Raw genomic sequence first — 26,697 nt, 5'->3', positions numbered from 1 at the left:
TCCTATTATGTGAGCTGATCAAGTCACATCTTCTGTCTAAAAACCAAAGAAAAATGAGACATCAACACTCACCAAAACAGAGAGACCTATGGAAATGGACACTGACAGTTTAAACAACCAGAGTTTGCAGAGTGGCAGCGCTGACTTGAAGCTGTCCGTGATAAATGCAGACATCATTGTTGTTGTTAAGAGTTTGTTGCTGCGAAAACCTGAGAACTAATGAAATCCAGCTAAACAGGGTTTATGTCACTAGCCGTGATTAAAATCTGATTAAACACTGATTAAACCCGTCATTCAGGATCCATGTAAACGAGATAATCTGATCTTTATGCAGGCTCAATTCCTCATATTGCCCTCTCTGTTGAAGTGTCTTTGAGCAAAACACCAAATGTGGTGCGAGAGTGTGTAATGGCTGAAAGTGATTAACTGTGCAAAACACTCTGGATAAGGCTCGAGCAGTGGAAAAGTGCTATATTAGAGAAATCCATTTACCATTTAAAGACTCCATGAATCTTTACATTGGTCCGAATGAGCTGTTCCAGTTTATATCAGGTCATCAGGTGGATCTGGGTTTGGTTCTGGTTTGTATCTGGCTGTCAGTTCTATTCTGGTCCTGTGTCGTGGGATTAGGCAGTGCCGAGTTACACAGGACCGACTTGGATTGGTGCCGACCTGACTGTATCCCTGTGTCGTGTTATCTTCAAAATGCTAACAAAAAACAACAACATTATTTTAACCTTCCTTATTCTTCTACCTTATCTGAAATGGTTAGCTGTTACATACCCAGGATGCAATTCTTTCTTTCTTTTTTCAGATGCTATTATAGATATGGTTCTGGTCATCAGTTCCTCGCTGATGTTGTGTCCTGAAGCAGAAATCATCATTTTCAAGTATTTCTCACCACACCTTGTCTCAGAATAATGTTGCATGGTGCTGGCAGGTTTTCCCTTAACTGATTTTTGCTGCCAAAGCCAGGTTAGTTGCTTTAACAGTTTTCACAGCTTTGGACTGTTTTATTTTATTTTTTTTTATTTATTTTTTTTTTTTACATTTTTGCAGACTTAGCCATTTCACAACTTTTTCTTTCTTTTTTTTTTTTAGCTATTTCTCCATTTTTATCCATTTTCATTGGAGCGATTTCACCCATTTTTTTTTTTTATTTTTGCTGTGAAACCATTTGGAATTTTTATTCTTTTAGACACATCAGCTCTTTGTTTTGCTGTATATCCTTTGTCCTGATTTCAGCTATTTTAATTTGTTTTTTTTTTTATTACCTTGTACATAAAAATTTCCTCTGAGACGCATTCTGGTGAGCAGATAAGATCAAATTTCTCAAAAAGTTCCTTAACGTATAATTTTGTGAAGGCTGCAGGGAGTCACTTCACCGGGACACTGTACATTTTTCAAAGTTGAAGCAGAAGCAGAAAGTCTCAGCAGCTAACTCAATAATCCATTAGATATTCCCCGCCTGCTGTGGCGGTCACAAAGAGCCGACTACAAACAAAATATCGGCACTGATCCCAGAAAGAGACCTTCAGGAAGAGACCCGACACTGACTGCGCATCACTTGCGATCGAAGCGACGCTTCTGAATGCAAATTTGAAGCTGAAAGAGAATTTTCTCTGTGTGTGTTTCTCTTCCGACAGGAGAGCGTCGACCTTGGGGAGATCATGTTCTCGCTGTGCTACCTGCCCACCGCAGGCAGACTCACACTCACTGTCATCAAGTGCAGGAACCTCAAGGCCATGGACATCACGGGATACTCGGGTGTGTTGTGCCGGTGTGACTCACGCGTGGCGGCTTTGACTCACCTCCTCGAGAAGCGTGTCGGATGAAATGAACAAACAGGGGAGGGGAAAGGCTGCGACTGCGGCATTCTGTTGACTTCAGCAGTTATTAATACTCCGAAAATGCAATATTAAGACTCTGTCAGCAAACAGTTGCAGGCGGTCGGTTTATCTTTATTGCACAATGCAAAAATTACCGTAAAAGTGTGGCGGAGTGTACACGGAGCATTAAATGTTGGGTTTTCGGTGTAATTCTGAGCAAATTCCAAGACATTTCAACCATTGTTTACGTGACTCATAATTCCGATATGTTGTTTCTTCAGGGCCTGGGCTCCCCGCTAACACTTCAATCTGCATCATAAACCTCCGTCTATTGAGCCGAGCCTGCAAGCATACGGGGTGGTTTGTTGTTTATAGATTAAGGGGCGCTAACGTCGGACTAAAACACGGCATAATGAATCACACAGAGCGATTTATCTCGCGTAGATGAAGACAGAAATCAGTATTTATCCGGAAGCTTCTCTCAGTCGCGCCATTTAGCAGCCGTCTGTGGACCTGCCGTTCCTTTTTCTTCACACAAGGCATCGACTCATCTACTTTTATGAACATTACCGGTGCCAGGTCCTCCAGGGTGGCTTTCATGCTTAAGTAGTAACCAAAAACACACACATACACACACTCTCTCCCTGATGAAATAAGACGCTGATGGTTTCATCTTTGAAGATGTTCTGGCAGTCGAAGGGAACACTGGCGCTCTGTCTTGTGTAGATCCCAGAGGCCTGATCCTCATGATGATTACAGCCCGAGCGCGATGATTAATTCTAAAGGCATGGTCCCGGTCCTTGTTCTTTCCATCAGATCCCTACGTCAAAGTGTCGCTCATCTGCGACGGGAGGCGTTTGAAAAAGAAGAAGACGAGCATCAAAAAGAATACCCTGAATCCCACCTACAACGAGGCCATCATCTTCGACATCCCGCCGGACAGCATGGACCACGTCAGCCTGCACATCTCCGTCATGGACTATGACTTGTGAGTAACAATTTATACTGTCAAAATAAGTAAAGTCAATTAAATCACAGAGCAAAATTTGCTCCATTTCACAGTTTAGATTACATGTAACAGATCGATATTTTGTATTGAATAGTTCACAAGAAGTTCTGTTTTCTGCCATGTTGTGATTTTGGTCGGTGTTTATCACAGAGAATCAAGTTATATTTACAATCAAACAAGGCAATGATGGTGCATTTAAGGCAAGATGCAAACCATGTCTGAGTTCTGAGGTGCAGTCCTCTCTCCGTCACCTCTCAGCTTCGACAGACTCACCCAGAATCCAGCATCACAGATAAATATATCCAGACATCAGAAGAGGCGTTAAGTGTTCATCTTTTGTCGCACACCTGTGGCAACAGCTGTACATGCAGTTCTGTGTCATAACCAAGTAAAGATCTATAGAGCTCTTGAAGGGAACGTGGTCAGTCTTAGTAAACATTAACACTTCCGAATGGAGAGTTCCAGGAACGAACCCTCAGTTTGATTCCAATAATAGAGAAAACTTCCCTCAAACTTGCTATATATGGCATCCTAGGTATCTGGTACTACTGGGCACATTTTAACCAATTTAGAAGAGAAAATCTACATTTTTACAGAACAGTTCTATAAATCAAGTTGAAACAAACAAAATCAAAGTTGATTGAGGCAGCAAAGTGGTTTTGATCAAACCAAAAAAAAAAAATAGGTTTAAACAGTCTAATAACTATTTTCCACAGTTGGAAGCCATCCCTCTGAAACTTTCTGGTGTCAGTCATAGGAGTATATTTCTGTATTGATGATTATCTCTCAGTTTTCACCCTATAATGAACTAGAAAATCCATCCTCTGCCCTGCCGCTCACCCAGCGTCTCCTGGAAATGGCTCCAGCTACTCTGGATGACTGAATTAAACTAAATTAAATTTTAAAGATCGGTCATATCAGTCTTGCAAATGTGCCGTCAGAGTCTTTAGAGGAGGACTACTGGATTGTGAAGTATCTGTAGCAGTCAGTCTGTAGAGAGGAGAGGTCCGGGCAGTTTCAGCCCCTGCACTGCTGCACATTCACAAATTGTCACATCTGCACCCGCAGGAGCAGAGCAGTGTGAAACTCAGAGAGCTGTGGGCCAGACAGGACCTGCTCGCCATCACCAAGTGTCTATTGTTCCAGAACGCTTGCACTCTGTCTAATTTTCCAGAATTGATTTTCAGCTGCGAGCTGTGATGACGCCGCATGGCGGCATCCGGAAACACTGACCAGGGTTCCTCATGAAGAAACATGACGTTGAAGATACTGAACTGATTACCTCAAACAGAACTAAATAAAGTGTGTGAACCTCCGCTGGATCTGAAAGTGTTAGTAATTGGTACAAATGAGGGTATGCGTTTGTCCACGGGAGTTTGCTTCCTGGAGATATTCAGCCAGGAGTGTTACATTAATCTCATTTATTTCTACAGACTCAAACAGATTTTCAGCAAATTAAGTTTGATTTTCATGCTTTTACTGCACAAAATCCTGCTGCTGATATATAAATGTACAACCCATAATGTGATTTATTATGTATTTATTTGATTGCCTCTATTTTCAGTGCATTTGTAAAGAAGGTGCAAGCCTTCACAGCCTTTAGCTGCTGTTGTTGTGCTGAGAAGCATTTCCTCAGCTGCCCCTTCACCGCTTTTATGTGTGAACTTTGATCAGCCTGTTTCATGTATTCTCAATAACTCTAACAGACACTAAACTGAGATAATATGGAGTTTGATCATTTGTGGCAACATGAAAAAGGGAAAAGTGTTTGTTTTTATGCTTGACTTTGGGATTTTAAGGAAAAACTGTTCAAAAACAGACATCATTCTCAGATGCTAAGGCCGTCAGATATCATTGTTCTGCTGTTTTTGTTTGCTATTCCTCGTGGTCCCAGGTTTCGCCATGTTTCATGTTGCTCTAGTTTTAGCTCAGGTTCACGTTTACCGTGTCTCTAAAGTCAGCTGGAATTTGCTCAAACCCTCAACAATCCTCATTTGTATAAAGCTGCATAAAGGATGCAGAAATTCTGGGAAACAAAGGTGTCATTTTAAGATCGCTTGGTGAGAAATAAAGTTGAAAAAAAAAAAAACATTTGATACTGCCCAAGAAGAAAAAAAGACTGCAACATGATTTCTTTCTTCTTACAGTATGTGAGCCTATTAAAAGAAAGAGGCAGAGTGGAGGCAGTGCAGCCAGCTGACAGAATGAGAGTGTACATGTTAAAGGTCAGACTTTTTTTTTTTAACCGTGTTTCAAGAAACAGCTATTTCCAGCACTAGAAGCCAAACCCCGTGTATTCTCTGTTCAGTCTGAGGATTAAATCAGGTTGCGCAAATAATCCAGGCATTATGGGAAGTTATGCTTTGCACATTGTTCACGGAGCAGAGGTCGGCTTTAAAACGTTTCTCCAAAGCGAGTCAGTTCAAGTGTCACAAAAACAATCGGCTGCAGACTCAGCGGATCACGGAGAAGACGTCCGCGCTTAGAGTGGCGTCTTCTTTCATTAGAGAACGGTCTTCATGCAATTATAAGCAATGTGATGTATGAGATGTCATGTCGGGTTAAATAAGATGTGTTCATGTAAGTGTGTATGTGTGTTTGTGTGTGTGTGTGTGTGTGTTTGTGTGTGTGTGTGTGTCCACAGGGTAGGTCATAACGAGATCATTGGCGTGATGAGGCTTGGATGCAGCGCGGAGGGGCTTGGCAGGGACCACTGGAACGAAATGCTGGCTTATCCGCGGAAGCCAATCGCACACTGGCACCCCCTGATGGAGTCCAAGAAGTCTGAGAAGGAAGTAAGTATCTTGTGAAGGATCATCCGTCGCGTTCGTGTCGTCTCCGAAATTCTCAGGTAGTAACTGTCAGCCTGCCTAAACAGAACAGCCAGTTTCACACTGTGGACACCACACAGATATGGTCCAGCACCAACAAATGCGGGGTCAAAAGGTCAGCAGCATGCTGGTTTTATGAACCCGCTCGATACAATCCATAAACCTTTTGAGTGCGATTGCAAATCTCTGGAGGAAAATATGCTTTCCCAATAAAATCCATTAATGTCTACAGATGACCATATTTCCAACATTTGTAATAAAAGACTGGATTGTCCTGTGGTGCAGGTGTGTCTAAGCTATGGCCTGTGGTCCAACTTCGGACCGCTGTTCTTTTAAAATTGGCCCATTTGGCTGTTTTGTCCTTGTTAGTTTGAACACAAGGTGAACTTAGGGTTAGGATTGTTTTTCAAACCAAACTTCCTCAGTTTTAAAGTCATGTCGTTTGTATTGACTCACTGTTTTTTTGGAACAAGGCCGGCTCCTCGAATGGAATCAGACTGTGAGTAACATTAGCATTAGTTTATATCCGTGGTCGCTGAATTCACATCAGTAGATCATTTTAGTCGTTTGTCTCATCGGGCTCATGCATCACTTATTTTAAAAAGTGCTTACCTGCAGATTTTAGAGCACTTTCAGCTGAACTTCAAGAGTAAATCATTTATTACAGTCATACCTGCTGTGTTTTGCCAACAATACAATTATACAGCTGTGTGCACATTAAAAAGACATTGTTAAAGCAATCCATTTATTTTCTGAAAAACAGATTATCTCCAGTAACTAGAAAAGTTACTCCACTGGTTTTCAAAGACAGAAGTGTTAATTGCTATCACTGATTTTTTTTTTTTTTGTATAAAGAAGTCCCGGTATAATCAAATGTTCAGTAATTTGCATGACACAGTTGAAGACTGTCTTTCTTTTGCATGTGATCAAAAGCCGATTGCACCATTTGATCCCAGCTTTTCCACGCATGAAAAAATATCGCAGGAATTTTCCGGCCCTGAAGTTATTGCACAGTTAGAGAGAATTAGAAATTGCTGAAAAATAGATTTATTTCTTCTGCTCGTGTGCTCACTTTTCTCCATTTCCACTATAATTAGGATAATATTGCCAAAGTGCATTGTGATTATGATGAGGAGGATGCATAATGATCATAAAATGAAATATTATGCTATAAGAAAGCAATAGGCTTTGTTTTTCTAACATAATGTGAAGCACATATGTAATGTTGTGTTTTGGGAGGGACTCAGTGAATCCTCCCTGTGTGGAAGCGCCAGGTCTCTTCCTGGAAGACTCTGCTTTTAACAGACATTCAACCAGAGCAGCATATGCCCTATGAATCACTGCCTTGTGTTTGTGTGTCCTGCAGTGGAAGGCGAGGACAGCCAGCTTTGACAGCCAGGGCTCCTGCCCCTCACCCCGGCCCCCCGCTAGCCCCTGAGCTGAGCCACCTGTGACCCGGCAGCCCAGAAGGGGGTTTCCTCCCTCCTGCTGATCCACTTCCTGTCTGTCTGATTGAGGAGAAACACAACCCCGCCGTGTCTCCCCGTCCCCCTGTCTTCGTCCCGTCCCCCCCCCCCACCGCCGTCCCTCTCTCGTCCCGGAGCACTCCCGAGAACTGGTCCCGGACCGTTGTCAGTCAGTTTAGTTGTGTGAAGCGCAGTCTTTTCGGGTTCAAAAAAAAAATTTCAGATTCTAAAAAATGTGGGTGTGGCGATGACCCGGTGTCGGCTTTTTGCTGTCCTCAGAAAAGATGGGCCGGACATCCAGTCTGCAGACGCTTGTTGCCGAGCAGCGCGAGCTGAGGCGAACTGATCTCCCCGGGGCAAGAGAAGATTTGCGGCGCTGAGACTCTTTTGATGGAGGAACTCAGTCAGAAATCGCTCCCTGAAAGCAGCAGAGGGTCTCAACAAGAGCCGCGCCGAGGATGAGGAGAGCGTCTCAAAGAGGATCTGAAGCAATTTTCGAGTCTCTCCAGTTCGCTGGCGTTGAATTTTACAGTGCTGTATTTGCATAAACGCAACACTGAACTGTAGCATTTTGGATATTAGCTGTAAAGGCGCTCTATCGTTTGTTAACTTTTGTGACGCTCCGGCTGAGTTTACTGTACTTCCAGTTCCATCGACAACATAATTATCCGATTGAGTTTATCGAAGAGAGGCTGAGGCGGATTTATTCTCAACTTGATAAATTGTGGTTTCTTCAAGTAGCAAAGTAAAGAAAACAGCAGGACGATGGGGATTCACAAGGGAGCGGTGTAGTTTTTTAATCTGTCACTGGAAGAATTAAATGCTTTCATTTGCCAAAAAGAAGGGAAAAAAAATCATCCCAAACAGCAGAGAGGTTATCGGATCTGCCAGACGTCTCTGAAAGTGAGCTGTGAATGCTGTAAACAGGGAAACGGCGAGCACATCTTACACACCCTTACCTCTTTCTGTGCTTGATGATTGCTTTTGAGCATCCTCACCGCCTCTTCCGAGTGAAGACTCAAACACCAACGCTCATGTTTTCCTTCCAGAAAAACTCTCTTCGGAAGCACTGTCTGCCTCCTCCTCCCTTTTGTTTCTTTGTTTGAGTTCAGCAGATGTGCAAAGCTTTCCGTGGGTGTCCACTGGATACTGTATGTATATTTTGTCTTTTTTTGAAAATTAAAAAGTAGAAAAGATATAAAAGATATAATGATAGGAATAGAGCTTGAAAAAACTAAATATTTTTGATCTTATGTAGCCTCGTCGGTTGTGATGATCGAGAAAAACGACAGATGAAAAAGTGACGTTATTCCTCATTTAGAAACATCTGACCCTCTCTGTGTTTTTCCCGACACTGATTATGCTGTTGTCACTTTGTACAGGGATGATGTGTACTTTGATTTATCCACCCATGACGCTTGATCAACAACATGTCGATGTATGAATAATGACGAGAGAAAAAGAAGCAGAGGATACAAGTTTTGGTTTTAAAAAAATTTTTAAAAATCCCAGTTATGGCCTTGATTCATGTAACAGAGTTGCTTTTGATGTAAAGCGTATTTTCTTTTCCTTTTGTTTAAGCTTACTGTGTAAATCTAAAAACTGATTTCCGACATGCACAGGGGTAGAAAATGACAGATGTCTTTCTGATTGGATGATTAAAATCACCAGTATTGTTGATAATCATGACATATAAGGATGTCGAAAAGTTATATAAGGTGACATATTGATTAAATACACTTATCCAACAGTCTCTTCAGATGTTGCTTTAAGACCAAGGAGATATCGATGGTTTTTCAATCTAGACAACCAGATAATGTTTTCTCCATTTCCTGTCTGCGACAGGGCTTGTTTGAGGTTTTGAAGACATTTAAACTCTAATCCTGATGTCTTGAACAAATCCAGCTGCCTTCGGAGAAAAGAAAAAGGGAAACAAAGGCCTGGTTGGCTTCTAAGTAACTCAATCAGATCGGAGAATGAAAGTGAAAATGGAAATGCAATTTCTGCCTCACAATTGAGTTTGATGAAGTTTAGTATAAATTACTTGGTTCAGTTTTGGGGAAAAAAAAGCTTTTAGCTCCTTTCAGTTTGTAAAACTGATTAAGAAATTGCTGTTAGCAATAATATTGAATTTACTTTCAAAGAGGAAAGATGTGATTTTAGCTTGAAAGATAACAACGCTGGAAAATGAGGAAAAGAAATTTGACTCATTGAACAATCCACTGGTATATTGCAAATTATTTTCACTTACAGTTGATTTAAATATGACATTCTGTGATTTTCTACCCCTAAGTTCTTCCTCTTCAGTTGTTTTTACATGACAAAGCCCCTGTATGTAGATAAATGGATATATTGCATAGGTTCTGTTTTGCTTTATTTCAGATTTTCCGTGTTTTCAGCTGTAATGGGAAACGGCGGACAGCATCAGTTCATTCAGGCTCCACTTTAAAAGCTGATACACAGCAGGAAAACGTCTTGAAAACATCGACAGACTACACTCGGTAGTATACAAATAATTTATTTTCGAGAAACGGTGAATCATTCTTTTATAGCATCCCAACAAAAGCGTCTTCATCCTGATGCAGCTGCCGTCAGCCAGTCCAGACTCCTCCAGACGAGTAACGGCAGACTTCAGGTGCAGACGTCTGCACAATGAGCACGCCATCTGTCACGGCGTTTGGTGAAAATGTCACTGATGAATCGAGGCCAGACGTGAAGTCAGGAGCAGATGCATCCAGCAGACCCCTCAGCCCCGGTCTGGTTTAGCCATTTCCTCCTCGGGTGGCTGGAGTGAGCAGTTCAGTGCCTGGGCGTGTGTTTGCGTGTGAAAAAGAGAGGCTGCTGGGTGGACGGAGCGGTGGCATTTCTCTAATTGGCACTTTCGTTATAGCGAGAATGGGTCGGCGCGTTATTGTTCCACGCTTGACGTAGCTCATCACAGCATCAACACGCTTCTCACACACATGCCGTCGTTTTCATGGTGAACTCCCTCCGTAGCCGCTCACTCGATGATTTTATAATATCTTATTTAAGTGTGCAATTTGAAACAAGTGGTTGAATAATAATAATACTTCCTGTTATTATTATGTAGTTTCTGTTCATTCTTTTTTGAAAACATGTGCTTTATGATGGTCATATATTCTAATGACAGTGTGGTGTGTGTGTGTGTGTATGTGTGTGTGTGTGTGTGTGTGTGTGTGTGTGTGTGTGTGTGTGTGTGTGTGTGTGTTTTCATAGTTGATGAAACCTGTTGAATCAATTGCCTCTGTTTATGGACTGTTTCACGACCTTCTGGCTTTGCCTCATATTGTAATGTTTCTTGATATGATCTTGTTTTCCTTCCAACTGTTCCAATAGCACTGAATTTCCAATTTTTTTATTGAGCATTTTGTATTTGTAAAAAAAAAAAAAAAAAAAAAAAAATTGTGAAAAAAACAAAACAAAAGAAAGAAACCTCTATTATTGCTTCCTTTTAGATTCTAGATCATTACCGAGCCTCAAGCCCGGAGTGACCCCGTGTGTAATAAAGTAAACGGCTCACAGTATTTCCACCAGGAATTGTCGTTATTTTGTTTCAAAGAATCTGAAAAAAAAAAAAACAATGCTTGTTGTCTTCTCTACCATAGAACGTGATGTGTTATCCGTTCTGTGACATGCTTTATTTCTTCTTCTTTCCTTTGATTAAAGACTTATGCTAAATTGGCTCTGAGTTTTGTGGCGGCGCACCAGATAATGACAGCACAGCCTGTGGCTTAACAAGCGGGGACGGCCACAAAGGAAGAGAATGAGATTTAGTTTGGAGTGAAATGGTCAAATTAAAGCAGGAAACCCGACAGGCTCTAATAACCTGGTGGCATCCTGGTGTTTTTCTATGTTGTGTTTTAGTTCACACAAAGCATAGGAAAGAAAGAATTAATAAGTCTGAGCTCAGAGTATAGTTTATTTTCCTTAAAAAAGTGTGACATCACGTGTTTTCCCTGTGCTGATTTTAGCATATATGAAGCTGTGACGTGAATAAAAACTTACTGACAGATGCTATTTGTAGTGCGCTTTATATTCAGAAATCTCAGAGTGCTTCAAAATACCAACAAGAACTATGATGAATTTCAATCATCATCAAGGTCTGTGGTGCTTTCAGGTGCTCTGGACGGGAGCAGATCTGCCATCATGGTGAGTTTGGTCGGCAGCTGTGGAGACGTAGGAGTGTGTTGTGGTGGGAGGGGTGTTACCGTGGATGCACAGGTTGGAGGAAGGGCAGATATAATAGTGTTTTCCAATAACCCAGCACTGGTGTTATGCGGTCGTGTTTCTCAGTTTTTGTAATTAGTCTGGCAGCACTCTTCTGAATGGAATCAAACTTGAATTGCACCACCCGGCCATGGTCAAGTGATAAATGGGGACTTCCAATGCTTATTATATCTACAAAATTATGTTTAGCAGTGTACTTTAATGTGGGAGAGGCAGGAGAGTTTGGGATTAACTGCACACTGAGGTTTGGTGAGGTTACGGTGGGTTTGGTTGACCAGATTGGATGAGGCACCAACAAATATCACTCCACTTTAAGCTGAAGTTACAGTTCATTCTTTTTTTTTTTTTTTTATCTCCTCCCAGCAGAGGATGAGTGCAGAGTGAAGGTGGGGATGAGGCAGCAGAGGAAGCCGCAGAGATAGACGAGGGTCGTGTTTAAGTCAATTGGAGAGTCGTCATTGTAGCAGTGGTAGGAGATTACTTCCTCACTGCAGAACCAGACAGCTGATCGGTGGGGCCATGGAGCTGTGTGACAGCTGCTCGGTATCAGACCGACTGAAGGTTTTCTAAAATCCCTCGGAAGCTACAGCAGTTCAGGAGGAAGGAGAGGAGCAGGGAGCTTCGCTGGCTGGTTGCCTCCCCATTAGTTTCCTTCCTATTTTCACTCCCGATTTACTTGTTTGCTGATGATTTGTCGATGATTGTGTATCTTCTCTCTCAGCTCTTTTGTGTTAGCATTGGGATGTCAATGTTAACAACTCTGCTCATTTGTATGCTTAAAGAAGTTTTAATCAAAGGAGTGAGATAGATTTCATCCCACCTTGTGATGAAGATAATCCAGCAGAGGGAGGATGTGTCAACCGGCGGGAGGCTTGACAGACATCCATCCTTCTCAGCTAATTGCATCCTGAGTGTCACATTTACTAATCACTACTGACCCTCCAAGACCAGCTGAGGCTGACAGAAGCCGAAGCATCGGCAGGATAATGATGCTATTTTCAGGTTTAAAAAAACAACAACTCTGTTTGGCTGTGATCAGAGTGTGAGTAGGAGGAAAGGATTCAATTGGAAGATTTGTAAATATACATTGACTGAAGTGAGAGCTATAAACAATAATTTAAAAAAAACCTGACCCTATGATTTTAACTTTTAATTATTTCATTTAGCAAACATGGTAGAACTATATTTCAATAAAATGTGCACAAGGCAACAAATTTGAATAGCCCTCTTTAAACAACCTTCAAATATCAACATTGATGTTATGGTGAGAGGATTGTGAACCGTTCTCTCACCTAAACGTCAACATTGATCCAAAGAAAAATGATCACATGCCAATAGAGACAAAAAAGGAGGCACCCAGAGATCGTCAGCGCTGGAGTCCCTTCATTCTGACAACATCTTCAGACTCTCAGTCATGGAGCCCCCCTGCTTTATGAGGAGTTACGATGAAGTCATGAAGTTGTTTTTTGTCTGATTTTAACAAAAACTGCTTTGTCTTTTGATATCAAGTGCAGGGCCGGGTCTATGTAGGAGCAAGAGGGGCATCCCCTGAGACGAATGTCTGGCAACGGGTCTGAACAAGTGGCTTCTGCTTCTCTTTATCTTTGAAAATAAAAATCGTTGAACATAATGATTATAAATAGTTGCTCCTTCGTTATGGAGTGCCTCAAGTCTGGAGCCCCCAGTGTCTACAAACGCCCCTGCAAACACACATTTATCCTATTCAGTTCTAGAACGGTGTGTTTTAACAAAGCATGAATTTCAAGCTTACATTTTTCATGTTTATTCACAACAAAACAGACACCAGTGTTGATGAGGATGCAGGTGAACCTTGATGTTATTTTAAAGATTTTACAGTTTGGTGCAGATTACTGAAACAGAAAACATGACCCATTACCATCTGAAGCTGAAACCAGCAGTCACATCTATTTGTTTTATGAGCTCGTGGTGAAAAGGAGTATCAGTTGATGCTACATCTTCGAAGTCATGCCTGCCTGCCTGCACAGTAAACACAACGAGTACATCTTATTGAAGCAGGTGAAACATAAACCCTGTTTTATCGCAAAGCAAAAATAGCACTGACTCCGAAGGCGCACGTCCCCAAATCATCTGACTCTGAGCTGACTTCATTTATTGCGGCTTTCCAAAGCCAATTCCACAGGTCACCCTCTGTCCTCTGCGGCTCGATTGCTTCGAGAGCTTTATGCTTTGGGACGAACTGGAAGCTGTAATTATGTAAACATGAGGGTACTTGTTTCAGAGAGATACTGGAAAGTGGAGCAATAACAAGCTGCAGCGTCAGGCCCGCTGGAATATATCGTAAGAAGAAAGAAAGCCCTGGTCTGAATCCCCGGTCGAGGCATTTCCGTTCTCCCTGCTGTTGCATTTTTTCAGGATGCACTGTATCCTGCCACAGTCCAAAGACACGCCTGTTCGATAAACTGCCGGCTCTCAGCTGCTGATGTGTGTGAGAATGACTGTCTGTCTTTTCATCTTAACTCACCGACGGGTGGGATTCGCTCCACTGAGGCCTGGAGGTGCAGAAGATCAATGGATTGATGAATGAGGGCTGAATGTCAAACAGAAAAGCATATCCTTGCATCGGTTTGATCCTGAACTTAGAGGCCTTTCTATCTGGAAATTGCACTCTCCTTATGCATGTAAGGGTGAAAAGTTGTCCATAATGCACCGTGGTTTTGCTCAATAGCGTTCGCCCCACCTCGTGTTACCTTAAGTTGAATAAAGCAATGTGGAAGATAGATGGAAAATAGGTAGACCAACCACTGACCTGTATGTTTTGTATTCACATGACAACAAGCAAATAATATCATAAAGACACATGCAGAACTGTACATATATCCGTTTTGATGTTTTCCTAACCAACTGCTGCACACACTGGTTTGAATAAGTGAAGGTACATGTTGGAAAACTGAACTGTTTCTATTCTTTAATCCTTGCCTTAGAAAATGTGTCACTGCTTCACTGCTGTTAAGCCAGGAGTTTCCTCTTCATGGTCAGTCTGTAGATGATTTGGTAGCCGTCGTCCCACCCGTAGAGCTGCTTCTCCTCGGGGTTGTATTTCAGGCTGGCGTGGGCGCCGTACCTCCTGGGGAAGTAGAGGAGCGGAGCCTCCTCGCTGACCACCATGTCGTTGACGTCAAACACGCACTGGACCCGGGAGCGGCTGGCCAGGCGAGTGTTGTAGACCACGTAGACGGTCCCGCACACTACAAAAGCGGCCTCTGCGTTCTCCCGCGGGCAGCGGGTGTCCCAGATCTGCTCTATATCCAGCGTGGCAGCGTCCATCTTTGCCAGGCTGATGCTTGGTTCGCTGTCACTGGGGGCATACAGGAGCCAGAGACCCTCATCATCAGCTGCGAGGTCCGCGACCGTCTCCGGGTTGAGGTCGTAAACCGTGGCCCGGCTCTCCACGGGGAATATGGCCGTTTCTGTCTCCTCGCCAGCCAGCAGGTCATATTTGACCACCTGAACGTCCGTATCGGCCTCTTGCTTCACATAGTACAGATAGTCGTTATAGACGGCACTGCCGGGCCCGGCCCACTCAGAGGGGAGCCTGAAGGGTTTGCTGCCTTCCACACCAGGAGAGCCCGAAAAGTCCCGAACAGAGCTGAACTGGTAGACGGTGTCTCCCGATGTGCCGTTAAAGACGTAGACCTTGGACGATCTGGGGTCTCTGGTCCACATTCCTTTGGGACTGCCCACTCGCTTCAGGATTTTCACTGATCTGATGCCAGAGATGATTTCCACACAGTCTAAAGGGGGAAAAAAGGGGAAATGTGAGCATTTATATGCTAAGAGAGAAAATGTCTCTTCTCACATGGCACATGATTGTTTTTGCAGAAAGCAGCAAATAAAAACTCTTCTTTCCGGACTGCTGACCTTAAATTACACTCAAATATGGACATTCAACAACAAGAGGAAAAAAAGGAATGAAATTCACAGAAATTTGACAGGATAGCGGCGCACAAGATGAATCAATAAACAGGAGGGAATTGACCTAGACATGAAAAATACACAACACATCAAGACACAATGGACAAAAAAAGGTGGAAAGACCGAAACTAAGGATGTGTATGTCAAGATTCAGAGTGAAAACACATTAAATGTATGAAAAAAATGAAGGTTTTTATTTTTACTCCTGCCAGGGAATGATAATGAATATAATGTATTATTACAAATTTTAATATTTTAATGGTTTGATGTCCTGAATTATACTGATACTCATTATTGGACTTCAATATGTGAAAGTATTAAATCCAGGTGGGAAAACCCCTCAGAAATATGAAGAAAACAATAGAAGAAACTGCATAATTAGGGGCTGAAAGCTGCTGACAAAAAGCTGCATCCAACACCCCATTACTTCATATCACCTGGAAAATTATAGATTTATGACTGCAGTGTTTCACAAATGAGAAGTTGATTATAGTAATTGAATGAGATTTCCAGCTCGTGTCACAATTAGTTCCATTTGCAGGTTTCAGTGAGCTGCCTGGGCTCGGATGAAAAGAGACTCTGAGGAAAACGTAGCTGCCTGCTGCCCGGCGCTCCAAATTCAGAGAATATTCAAACCATTCAGGAGGAAATTGGACACAGTCATAATGAGAGGAAGCATGAGCGCAACATGAAGATGCTTCTGTAACAAAAATAAATTAATAAAGAAAAAACTAATCTCATGCATCCCTTCCGTCTCCTCCTCCTTCCTCTCATACATGCACACACGAATGTGCCCAGGAGCTAAATTAGCATTGTGCACACAGATATGAATTGAGTCCCTACAATGCGCTGAACTTCGTTCTGGGTCATTTCATGGACATTCACAATGGAGCACTTTGTGCAGGCAGAACATGAGCTGGGAGAGTTAAGTCGCTGACCTCAGGCCAGTTTCCTGTCCCTCCTCCACGAAGAAGCACAGATTACACATGAAAAGCCAACCGAGGGCCGCTCTCTTTGTATTTGACACACCAGACGATCTTGTGCTTGAACGGCACTTTAGTTTTGAGCGGGTAACAATTTGATTCAAGAGGTGTTATTGCCATTCACAAATGTCAAAAATACAAATCTCTTAATACAATCTCTCCCAGGCCCAGCAGTAAACTATAGTCAATGGTGCAATATGATATAACATTAATGGAATAAAAAACCCATTATAAACAGCTGGCACAAGAAACACAAAGCAGGCAAATTACAGAAGGGCTGAGAAACAACAATTTAAGCCTAGTGATTGTTAATCTAAGTGTTTGTTTGGCAGAAATGAGCAACTTACCATACGAAGCCGATCAACAGATGGAAGATGTACAAATAGCACACATCAGTTTAGCAGATTTGTTGTCATGTGTATGGAACAATGGACATGCGTTTCAGATCACAGTACTGTGGGGAGTTTTATTCTATGACTTGAAACCTCTGAAAACATTTCTATAGTTTCTGATTGTGTCTGAGATGCTGGAGTTAGTGTGGTAAGAGACATTTCCTCATCTGGCTCCCCATGACTTTTATTCACTGAATTTTACCCTAAAATCCCCTTTGCCTTTGCTCAGATGTTAACTTTGTGACAGATCATCTCCTACCTTTCTTTTTTTGTTAGCTTTCCAGCAGATCATTTGTATTTAAACACCTGGTGGTGCAATTCTGAGTAAATCACCTGCAAAATGTATGTGAAGTGGAATCACAAACAAAGTTCATAATAAATCATGTTCAATCCAATAAATGGTTAACAATCTACCATGATGAATATATTTTTTTGTAGACAAAAAGTTAAAATTAGATGCTTATGTACATCATCCGGTGAAATATGCCAGTGAGGAATTAACACAAGTTCACAAGTTTTCCTATCAGCGCCTTGGCAAGTCTCTGTGTTACCTGAGTAAATGACTCAGAGCTGCAAAATGCATCTCGGCATTGTTTGCAGCGGTTCGCCTTGGGATGCGGAGATTATTGTGACAAATGCTGAGCTGGAGCTGCTCGGGGGGAATGGGGTGGGTTGACGCTCTGCAGAAAGAAATGAGTTGCATGAAGCCACATGGCTGCTGGAAAACATGACTGCACACTGAGTCGAAGCGCTCCGTTAAATGACTTGTAACAGCGACGCGTTTGTTTCCCATTTTCCAGTGCCGCGGCCGTTCCAAGACAGCAGTTGGGCAGAAAGGGAGGGGAGTCGGAGGGATGTGTCACAGTAACTGCTCGGATCATACGTACTATGGATCCTATAGCTTCTGACTGTGCCAAGCCTCAGCCGTGAATGAAACTGAAAGATCAAAGTCAGCCTGGAGCGTTTGGCTCAAGTGTGCGTGCACTTCCTTGTAGCTCACCAGAGACGGTGGAGGAAATCTCCTCCCACTCCTCATCCTCGGCCTCCCCTCGGCTCTCCTGCAGCCCCCAGGCCCCCTGCTCCACCACCTTGTCGGCGGTGTTCGCACAGGCCCGGGGGGACGTCTGGCTCTCCACAAAGTCCATCTCCCGCTCGATGCGGTCCACTCGCGCCGCGGCGCCCTCCAGGTTTTTGGCCAGGGAGCCGTGGTGGTTCTTCAGCGTGTCCACAGCCTCGGCGGCCAGCTTTCTCAGGTCCTTCATCTCCGTGTGATGGCGGTGAGACTCGTCGTGCCACAGCAGCATGCGATCCTGTGAAATCCAGGGAGAGACGTTACAAAAGCCTGTGAAATGAGTTTCCTCGAACTGCCTCACCAGGAAAGACACTTCAGTTTCCTCTGTGTCTCTGACACTCAGCGACTCCAGAGCAGCTTTCGCAGTATTCTTATTTAACTTGATGCGGACTGCCATGTTAATTCGATTAACAAGATTCCAACATCTCATCTGTTGTCAGTTTTAATCAATCAATTAGATGCGGGGCTGGCCGATCGCCTCCTTCGTGCTCTATTGTGACATGATGATTGTCATCGACATAAATGAAGACTCCAGCCTAAACATGAGTCTTACATGAGACTGGTTCTCAAATGGGAATACACTGTCCCCTGGGGGTACTTGAAGGCACTCCAGGAGGCACTTGAGATTTAAAAATATATATGTATTAATAAACCTTTCATTCAAAAATCCTCCACAATAATCATTTAGATATTCCAATTGTAAGTTATCAAATATTAAAAGTGTCAGGTCATAAAATGATCTTTATAGTCAGTAGGTTATTCAGTTTCATTATTCTAAAAAAAGAAAAGTGCCTCCACCACCATGATGGTTTGACCCAACCTGGCACACGCCGCATAAAATCACCTTGACAATCAAAAAACTCTCAAAACAGAGACGCAAGCCCAAGTGTCTCCCTGGAATCTAAGTGCTTTATAGTAGTTAAATATTTATATTTATAGTGTTCAGGTCAGTGCAACAGTGATCTTCAGTAATGAAAGTTTGAACTGTTATAATTTTTTATCCTCAAAGCAGAGATCTTCCAATCATAAATTCAGTAGGTTTCATTTCCGTGAACATTTGCCAATCTATGATAATCATTCTAGTTCTTGGTGAAGAAATGTTGATAACTGAGTTCACAAATGTTATTATCATGCTAAAAGAGGGCACTTTAAGTTGTTAATTAGCTTTATATGCACACATCCTTACATGCTATCAACTGAGCCCTCAAAAAGCAGAGATGAAGCAGATTTAATCTGTGAAAAGCGTCAATGGTGAAAAACAGAGATGCCAGTTACCTACTTCACAAAATTTCATCAGAGAGGAAATAGAGAATTTTCTGTTTTTTTCTGCTGAATGTGACTTAGATTCTTTCATTTGAACAATCACAACCCGTGGGGTGTTCAGCAGTATCTGGGTTGAAAAGTTAAAGGTGGTAGCTCATGTTGTAAATTCAGTGAGATCATACTTGCTGTGATCCTTGAGTAAAAACTTTAACTTTAACCTGCTGAGTCGTTTTCTTTTCAGTGCAAATCCAACCCTCTGAATCCAGCCTCAACAAAGTATCAAAGAAAAATACTGATATGATAATTTATGAACTGAACGCACTGAAAGATATGACAAGTATGAAGATGTTGTGCTGTTTTACATGTGAGATAAAAACAATACAATGAGATAAATTATTCAGGGAAGCCTATTCGAAACTGTATAAATCTTTTTTTTTCAATAATGATAACAATAGTGATAAAAACAGATGGGTAAACAAGAAGTATTCCTTTAAAAAAATTAAATGTGTAGCCTGAGATGACTAAATAAAAAGCTTTGAGACTTTTTTCTTCTTTCATTCAAAGTTAGCTTTCCGAGGTCTAAAAATGTAACCAGAGGTAATGCATGTTTTATTAAAACATCTTATCACTTATTTAACCATGCCAAAACTTCTAATAAACCTTCAAAAATAATTTGTATTCGTATGTAATCCTGTCAGAGCTGCAGGGGGGCGCTGCTGAAGAGCCTGATGTGGCTCCAGAGCAGCAGACCGCACAACCCTGTGATCTTAATGTTTTTGGGGGGTTCTTTTGGGAGAAACTGGTTGTGTATCCAACTGAGCTCCAGAATATGAACATTGTTCACACAAAATGCTAATCTGCAGAACACAGACTACACTTTTAGTTTGCATGTCTTTTGCTGGTAGAATAAACTGCTTAACTAAGCTCACGTACAATAAATAGTCAAAGGAGGGTTTTCTGTTTACATGAGAGCAATCATCTGAAAACAGTGCTGTTTCTGCTTACTGTATTAGTCGATAAAATTAGCACACATAATCAGGTTTTTAATTGTACTGAACTGCTGCCACAGCAGACAAACTGAACATGCGATTCACACGGTATGGAAGGTGGTCGGTCACAAAGTCACAGAGTTCGGTTCAGCACAGAAACTCTCTTAATGAAGTCTGCTAATAAAAGTCGTGGGGAGGCAGGTCCTGCAGTATATGCACAACATCTTGTTGGCTCATGGTAGCATAACGCCACTCTAAGACAAACTCAAACCATTTTTTTCCTTCATTTCTCACCCACTTGTGTCTTTGACAAGTCAAACGTCAACATGTTGTCATCTTGCCTTGTTAGCGTAAATTTTCCTGAAAGAGCTGCAGGCCACGCCGATCACCTCATCTCCTACTCCAGCAAATATCACAAGACTAAATGTCCCCTTTTTCAATCAAAGAAACAGCGGCGTGATTCCCAGCGAAGTGACTGACAGGGCGAGGATGACAGGTGAATTATACGGAGCGAGGTGTAATAACCGACGGCTCTTCGGCTTCAGTTTCATTTTCCCTCTCTGCTTGCTGAGGGAGCCTGTGGTCAAATGGAAATGAAAGTTCAATGAAAGCTTGCTGATGAATTGCCGCGTTCATATCGCTTGCAAGGTGTCGAGGCAGCATATTGGGGCTGAGATTGGAGGTAAGCCACGGGGGGTCCGAGTGAGCGGGATTCAGCTGTAAACACACGATTCATTTCATGCTTGTAACACTTTTAATAACGTCACTTTTGCATCTCAGCCACAGCGGATGAAAACGCAAAATCCAAGCGCTGTAAATTCACTCCAAAAGAAAACATTAAAAGAATTATTTTAAAGACTCCCCGAGGTGAGTGGATGTATAATCTTCTTCCATTTCATTCCCCAAGAAAAAGTGTCACTTTATTCGCTGTCTGGCATCACACTGATTCAGCATAATGTCTTACAAACCCCATCCAAAAAACACAACATAATTCGATGTCTTCGTTGAGGCCTTGTTGTTGTAACGCACCTTCACGCTACCTTTGCAGAACATATCTTTCCTGGCTGAGTTTGGATGTCTGATGCTGCTGCAGCAAAGGTTAATCTTGTACTCATTACTGGTGTGTCACTGTCTTCTGAAACTGCGGTGTTGTGAACCAGAAGCCGTGCGAGGAGCTCGGCATGCATCAGCTGACATTCCCCCAGAGGCCCCAGCAAAGTTGATGAGCTGGGCAGAGATTGCATTAATTGTTTCGTTAAGACATTAAATTCAAATAAAAGGAGGAGGAGGAGGTAATCAAGTGCTATCCCTAATGCCCAGCAAACTACCAAGACATCTTCTCTGCTTTTAAAGCGCATTTAGAGGGTCGCTTCTTACCTCAATAGCCAACAATCTGTTCTCCAAATAATCCATCAGCCCCTGGTAGTAATGCTGAGCTGCGCTGAGAGTCCAAGCAGTGGAAAGGAGTAGGACAAACAGCGGCTTCATTGTGAGCCGATCAATGAGACAGTCGGGTTTCTTTGTCCGTCCGGACTTCAGAGGACTCCTCAGGTTACTGTTTCTGATGCGTCCCTCAGCAGGACCGTCCTCAGCCTGCAGACCAGCGCTGTGCAGTGGACGACTGTGCTGAATCCAAACATGCAAGAAAAAAAAAAAAAAAAAAAAAAAAGTGTGTGAAGGACAGAGAGAGTTAAGAGGCCGCTCTGAGAGTTTCCAATTCTTTGACCGCTCTCACTTTGCTGGAATGTTTTCACAAACTCTCAGGGAGGAGCCTTGTGCCTCTAACCCCTCTCTGTCCTCAAAATGTGCTGTGCTCACTTTGTGCGAGTGTGTGTGCTTGGTGCACATGTTGCCAGACACACCGTTTCTGCTATTGCACAAACAGATCGTCCCCAAACGCCCATTTGGAGGATCGGACACATGTTCGCAGCACTCCGGGCTTGACCTTGTTCAAATATATCTAAAATCATACCGGAGAATGACCATCTTCTAATCACAGGAAAACAAGAGCACAACATTACAAAAATTTGTATCAAATTGTGTCAAATCTTCATAGTCTTCTTTTGTGTAACAACTGAATCTGAAAAGAAGCAAGAAGAAAAAAAGCTGAAATGAAATACGACAGATGTTGTGAAGGTGAGCTACTGTTTATGATGATGGTATAATTGATGCATTTAGATGTGACGCAGCAGTATTCTAAATATAGAGACAGTTTATTCATATGGTTTTGAACAAAAACATATCAGTGTGCAATAATGCAAATAATATGCTTATTGACAATCCTACAATGCACACCCAGTGCAGCTGTCATACACAGAACACAGCGATCAATAGAAACATGAAAACCGAGCTCATCATCACGTGTTTGTACATCTTCAGTATAAGTAAACTATGTTAAAACAAAAATCAAATCCACCAAACTGACAGGATTGTACAGTTTTCTCAGAAATCTCTAAATAGGAGGATCATAATTACTGTAATGATTTATAGTTTAACAATGAATTAAAATGGGATAAACTTTTAGTGTAGTGTCTTCTAATGTAAAGTGTTATTTCCCTCAATGTGTCTTATATTCTAATCACGTGTTTTATGAAAACTATGATAAATATGGAGTCGCGTTTTTTTCTTTTGAGTTCTATCAAGAGTTAATTCCTTAGAGAATAGTAATTAGCTACCAGTGGGGTAAAGATCCCTCATACAGAACAGAAGCCTTTAATAACTCACTCAAAAACATTTTTTTCAGGCACTAAAACCTACAGTTGCAGTCCTTTTGAGATCTAATTGCAAATGAGATCAGGCAGCTATTAGTAATGTTATGTGGTGGCCGTGGAGGACAGCCCTTTATATACTGTATAGGGTTGAATGTTGGGAGGAGAAAACAGTGGGCGAGGGTTTTCCTGTGGACAGAAATACCTTGTTGACAGATGTCAGGAGGCTGGACGAAAACAGACAGAAGCGAGGACAAAAGCTCTCTTTACAGTTGGGTCAGAGCAGGAAAGTACCTCCGAGTCAACAGCACGCCCAAACGAGAGGCGGACAAGAAAACGAGCAGCTTTCTGTGGCTTCAGTGGACCAAACTAACAACCTAGACTGAGCAGCGGAGGGCCTTTGCTAATGAGTCTGTGCTTCTGCTGAGGCTGCAGATGTTGGAGTCTGAAAGTGGCATCGGCAGGAGGAAAACCGTGAGCCTTATCTGCCCGACGTCAGAACCCAGGGCAGCTGTCGGTGGCACATCAGCATGTTATCTTTGCCCCGGCCTTTGCGAGCGTCCTTGCCGACCACGAGCGTCCCTATTAATCATCTTCAACATCCGCGACCAGCCGGACAACGTCGAATATCTCAAAGGAGAAGTGGTCTCAGACTAGGTTTTATCTGACCTCCCGGGACGTTCACGGGAGCGTCTTTAGGACGTGAAAGATTTGAAGCTTGAATGCACAGCTGACAAATCTGCAGATAGGATGTAATCATGGAGCGGAATCTCAGAGGAGCTTTTCCATCACTTTCTCTTATCAGTGACATTCACATATGAGGTTGTGTGAGAGTGGAGGCAGACGCGACGCAGCATTCAGATCCGGCGCTCGGTGACTTCTGCATACCAGGAAATAAACGAGATGAAAATACGAAGCTTAGCTGAACTTTGCTGAAAGAAAATCGTTACAATTATCAAGTTTGTCCTTTAATTTGAATCGTTGGATCCGTTCACCTCAAAAACACAAACTTTGAAACTGAAATCTAACATAAAAACAGAAGAAAAAAACAGACAATATGAACAACTGTTGGAAAAAATCTATATACAGACTGTCTGACAGTGCAAAGCAATTCAGCTCTATTTACGGAGCAGCAAGTACAACACAGCAATCTCACTTTTACGAAATAAAACCCCATAATCCCACCCGAGCCAGCAGCGGACGGTGGGAGGAAAAAGTCCCCAAGAAGTAACTTTTGCAGATCCAGACTCAGACGTGGCAGCATCTCTGCTGTAATGGGTTAAAGTTACAGGATAGGAACAGAACGGAGTCAAAGAGCAACAAAAATTGACATCAGGTGTGCTGATGGACACGGATGACTGCTTTACTGCTTCACTGGAAGAGTTTTGTTAGAACAAGATTACCTTTACCTAAATAAGTATTCCCTAAGTTCATTTTATTAAGTAACACGTATGTACAAGTATGCTAACATCAATACTGGGAGTATACTTGTAAGCATACTATTTTTGATTCTCCTTGGGACTAATTTGCCTTAATAAAGTACAACATGATGTATATTTCAAGTCACCTTTTGGATGTTATCTTAACAATAAGGCACTTCTGTTTGTGAGTGTTTTCTTCATGGTATTATTTTGTAGTTTCAATTATTCTGGAATGTCTTGTATTTTAAGAAGACCTGTGGATGAAACGACTGGGTGTTTTTCTTGAAGACATTCATTTTCTATGTCAGTTAAAATATAACTAAAAGTCAACAATATATCGGATACCAAAGTATAAAACCGTAGCTACCCCAAGTCCAACTGAATATAATGGAAAAACAAATCTTTAAATGAAACCACAGACATGTATTGCAATTACAGTAATGAAGAATTAAAGAATGAAGCCTTTTGTTTTTTGGTAATGGCATTATGAATCGAGTCTGTCTGATTTTCTTTCACACATGCATCCGTACGTGAAAGATCAAGTCCAGTTGCACTGCTGTTCACACATTCGCTGTTCGCCTCTAAGCTGACCTGCAGACTTCCAGGAGATGAATTATTAAACAAGAATTTAAAACATGTTGCACATCACCACAAACAACCAACATGTGAAAAATGCTTAATATTGATAGTCCAGGGTTAAATCAGGCCTGTCTGGAGAAGTTAAGTCTTTCTGCCATCACTAGTGGGTTTTTGTTTTTTTTTTTTTATAATGGTGATGAAATACCATGAACAGCAGTTTAGCGAGAGCTGAAGATAAATGCGAGGATCCAAACAGATGTTAACGACAATCTGAGACGAGTGTTTGTATTCAGTCACATGTTCAGTAACGTAGTTTAACACGGAAACAAAGTTTATGGTGTTTTCTGGCATTTTGGGCCAGATTTTCTGCCTTTGGGTATGTCCCCATCAAATTCAACACATTAGCTAAAAATGCCACATGTTGTACTTTTCATGGCAAAAATATTGTTCCGCCAAAGGGGGGAGTGTGTCGCTCTGCCATCTGCACTGTGCAGTTAAATAAGAGATTAAAAAAGTGCTTACGAGGTGGTTTTTATTTTTTCTTTGATACCATGTAGTAGCAAAACAGTCATATTTTATTGGTTTCAGGTTAACAGGTATGGTTATGGTGTAACACACACACACACACACACACACACACACACACACACACACACACACACACACACATACACAAGACCATGAAAACACCGTGCAAACTACAGTGATATTGGGAAATGCAAAAGGAGGTTTACATTTTAGAGTTGCTGGAAGACCAAACGTGAGCGTCTCCAACATGTGGAAACTGCAGTGTTGGTGTTTGGATAAGATGGTGATTAAGATGGGTCGATCGATGGCCGTGCGATGAAATAAAAATATGAAAAGTCCTATGAGAGACTGGCTACGTGTCCAGAATGTAATCTGCCTTCAGTCCCGCTCCGCTGGGATCCTCTCCGGAGCCCCGGACCTCACGGCGGATGGAGCATTACAGAAGATGGATGAATGGGTGTGTTTTCATGTAAATGGTTAAATGCACTGAAATGGGCTGTTTTCACCTCAGCCATGGACTGAAAGAGCTCCAGGTAATGTGCATCAACAACAACTCTGCCATCAGACCTAACGTTAAGATATTAAAGCAATCCCCCTGAGCTTGTACCAAAGTGTAACGCTTTAAAAGGAAAAAAAGAAAAGAAAAAAAAAAACATTTGCAGCGGTGCATTTGCTCCCTGAAATAAGATTAAAACATTTACGGCTCCAGTGGTTCATGCTTGATTTGGCGTGGCGGTGCGAGCACGGCGGTCCCCTCCCAGTCTGACAGAAAGTCGATCCCACATCGCTGCTGCGCGGCGAGAGGCGGCGCTCCTCTGATGTGAGTAAACAGCGTGTATATCATAGATTATCCTCACTGCAGGAGCAGCAGTGCATGACGGGCTGATTACACACTGACTGACTGGCAACATGTGACCTTTGACCCCCGCGGTCGGCTTCAAGACTTTTGAATTTGTCACAAATGTGTGGCATTCCAGACTTTCAGCAAAAATAAATAAAATAGGAAAAATGGAGCGAACACCTCATTCTGATGAATATTGTTGGTAACTGAGACGTGCAGATAAACAGATTCACTCCCTGTCTTTTTGTGCTTTTTGTGCTGATTCCAGTTTTGCTTTTCTTTGAAGGTGTCGATCCCTTAAATACTCTGTTACTGTCTTTTATCTGTTTTAGTTATTTGGTATTTGACTCTTCATGATGTCGCTCTGTCTCGTGTTCTTTTTTGTATTTATTTTATATTATTTTCCATTTTTTGGTGATATTTTATTTCTCTTTGGAGGTAATTATGCTTGTTGTTATTCCTGCTGTTTTTTTTTTAATATTTATATTGCAGATTTTTTGTTGTTTTGTGCATCTTGTGCTAAATAATGCAAGTAATTTTGTGTTTTTGCGTCTTTAGCTGTATTTTGGAACAGCTTGGGAAGA

At 42.1% G+C, this 26,697-nt stretch overlaps 2 protein-coding genes across 2 annotated transcripts in view; one reads left to right on the top strand and one right to left on the bottom strand.

Moving 5' to 3' along the window:
• Positions 1 to 7,360, top strand: part of syt6a (synaptotagmin VIa) — a 46,844-nt gene extending 39,484 nt beyond the window's left edge. Inside the window, exons 5-8 of the mRNA XM_030119562.1 lie at positions 1,647 to 1,767; positions 2,646 to 2,817; positions 5,483 to 5,633; positions 7,036 to 7,360. Coding sequence (XP_029975422.1) covers positions 1,647 to 1,767; positions 2,646 to 2,817; positions 5,483 to 5,633; positions 7,036 to 7,107 — 516 coding nt within the window. The 3' untranslated portion in view covers positions 7,108 to 7,360. The remainder of the gene's footprint in view (positions 1 to 1,646; positions 1,768 to 2,645; positions 2,818 to 5,482; positions 5,634 to 7,035) is intronic.
• A 6,982-nt stretch (positions 7,361 to 14,342) lies between these two features.
• olfml3a (olfactomedin-like 3a) lies at positions 14,343 to 21,778 on the bottom strand. Its single transcript, XM_030118713.1, has 3 exons — positions 21,414 to 21,778; positions 17,713 to 18,022; positions 14,343 to 15,156 (listed from the first exon to the last, which is right to left on the bottom strand). Exons 1-3 carry the CDS (start codon positions 21,522 to 21,524, stop codon positions 14,372 to 14,374), a joined length of 1,206 nt encoding a protein of 401 aa, XP_029974573.1. The 5' UTR covers positions 21,525 to 21,778; the 3' UTR covers positions 14,343 to 14,371.
• Positions 21,779 to 26,697: the final 4,919 nt, after the last annotated feature.

Source organism: Salarias fasciatus, chromosome 20 (genome assembly GCF_902148845.1).
Source record: "Salarias fasciatus chromosome 20, fSalaFa1.1, whole genome shotgun sequence".
NCBI classification, from domain to species: domain Eukaryota; kingdom Metazoa; phylum Chordata; class Actinopteri; order Blenniiformes; family Blenniidae; genus Salarias; species Salarias fasciatus.
This window is presented reverse-complemented; position numbering and strand designations above follow the sequence as displayed.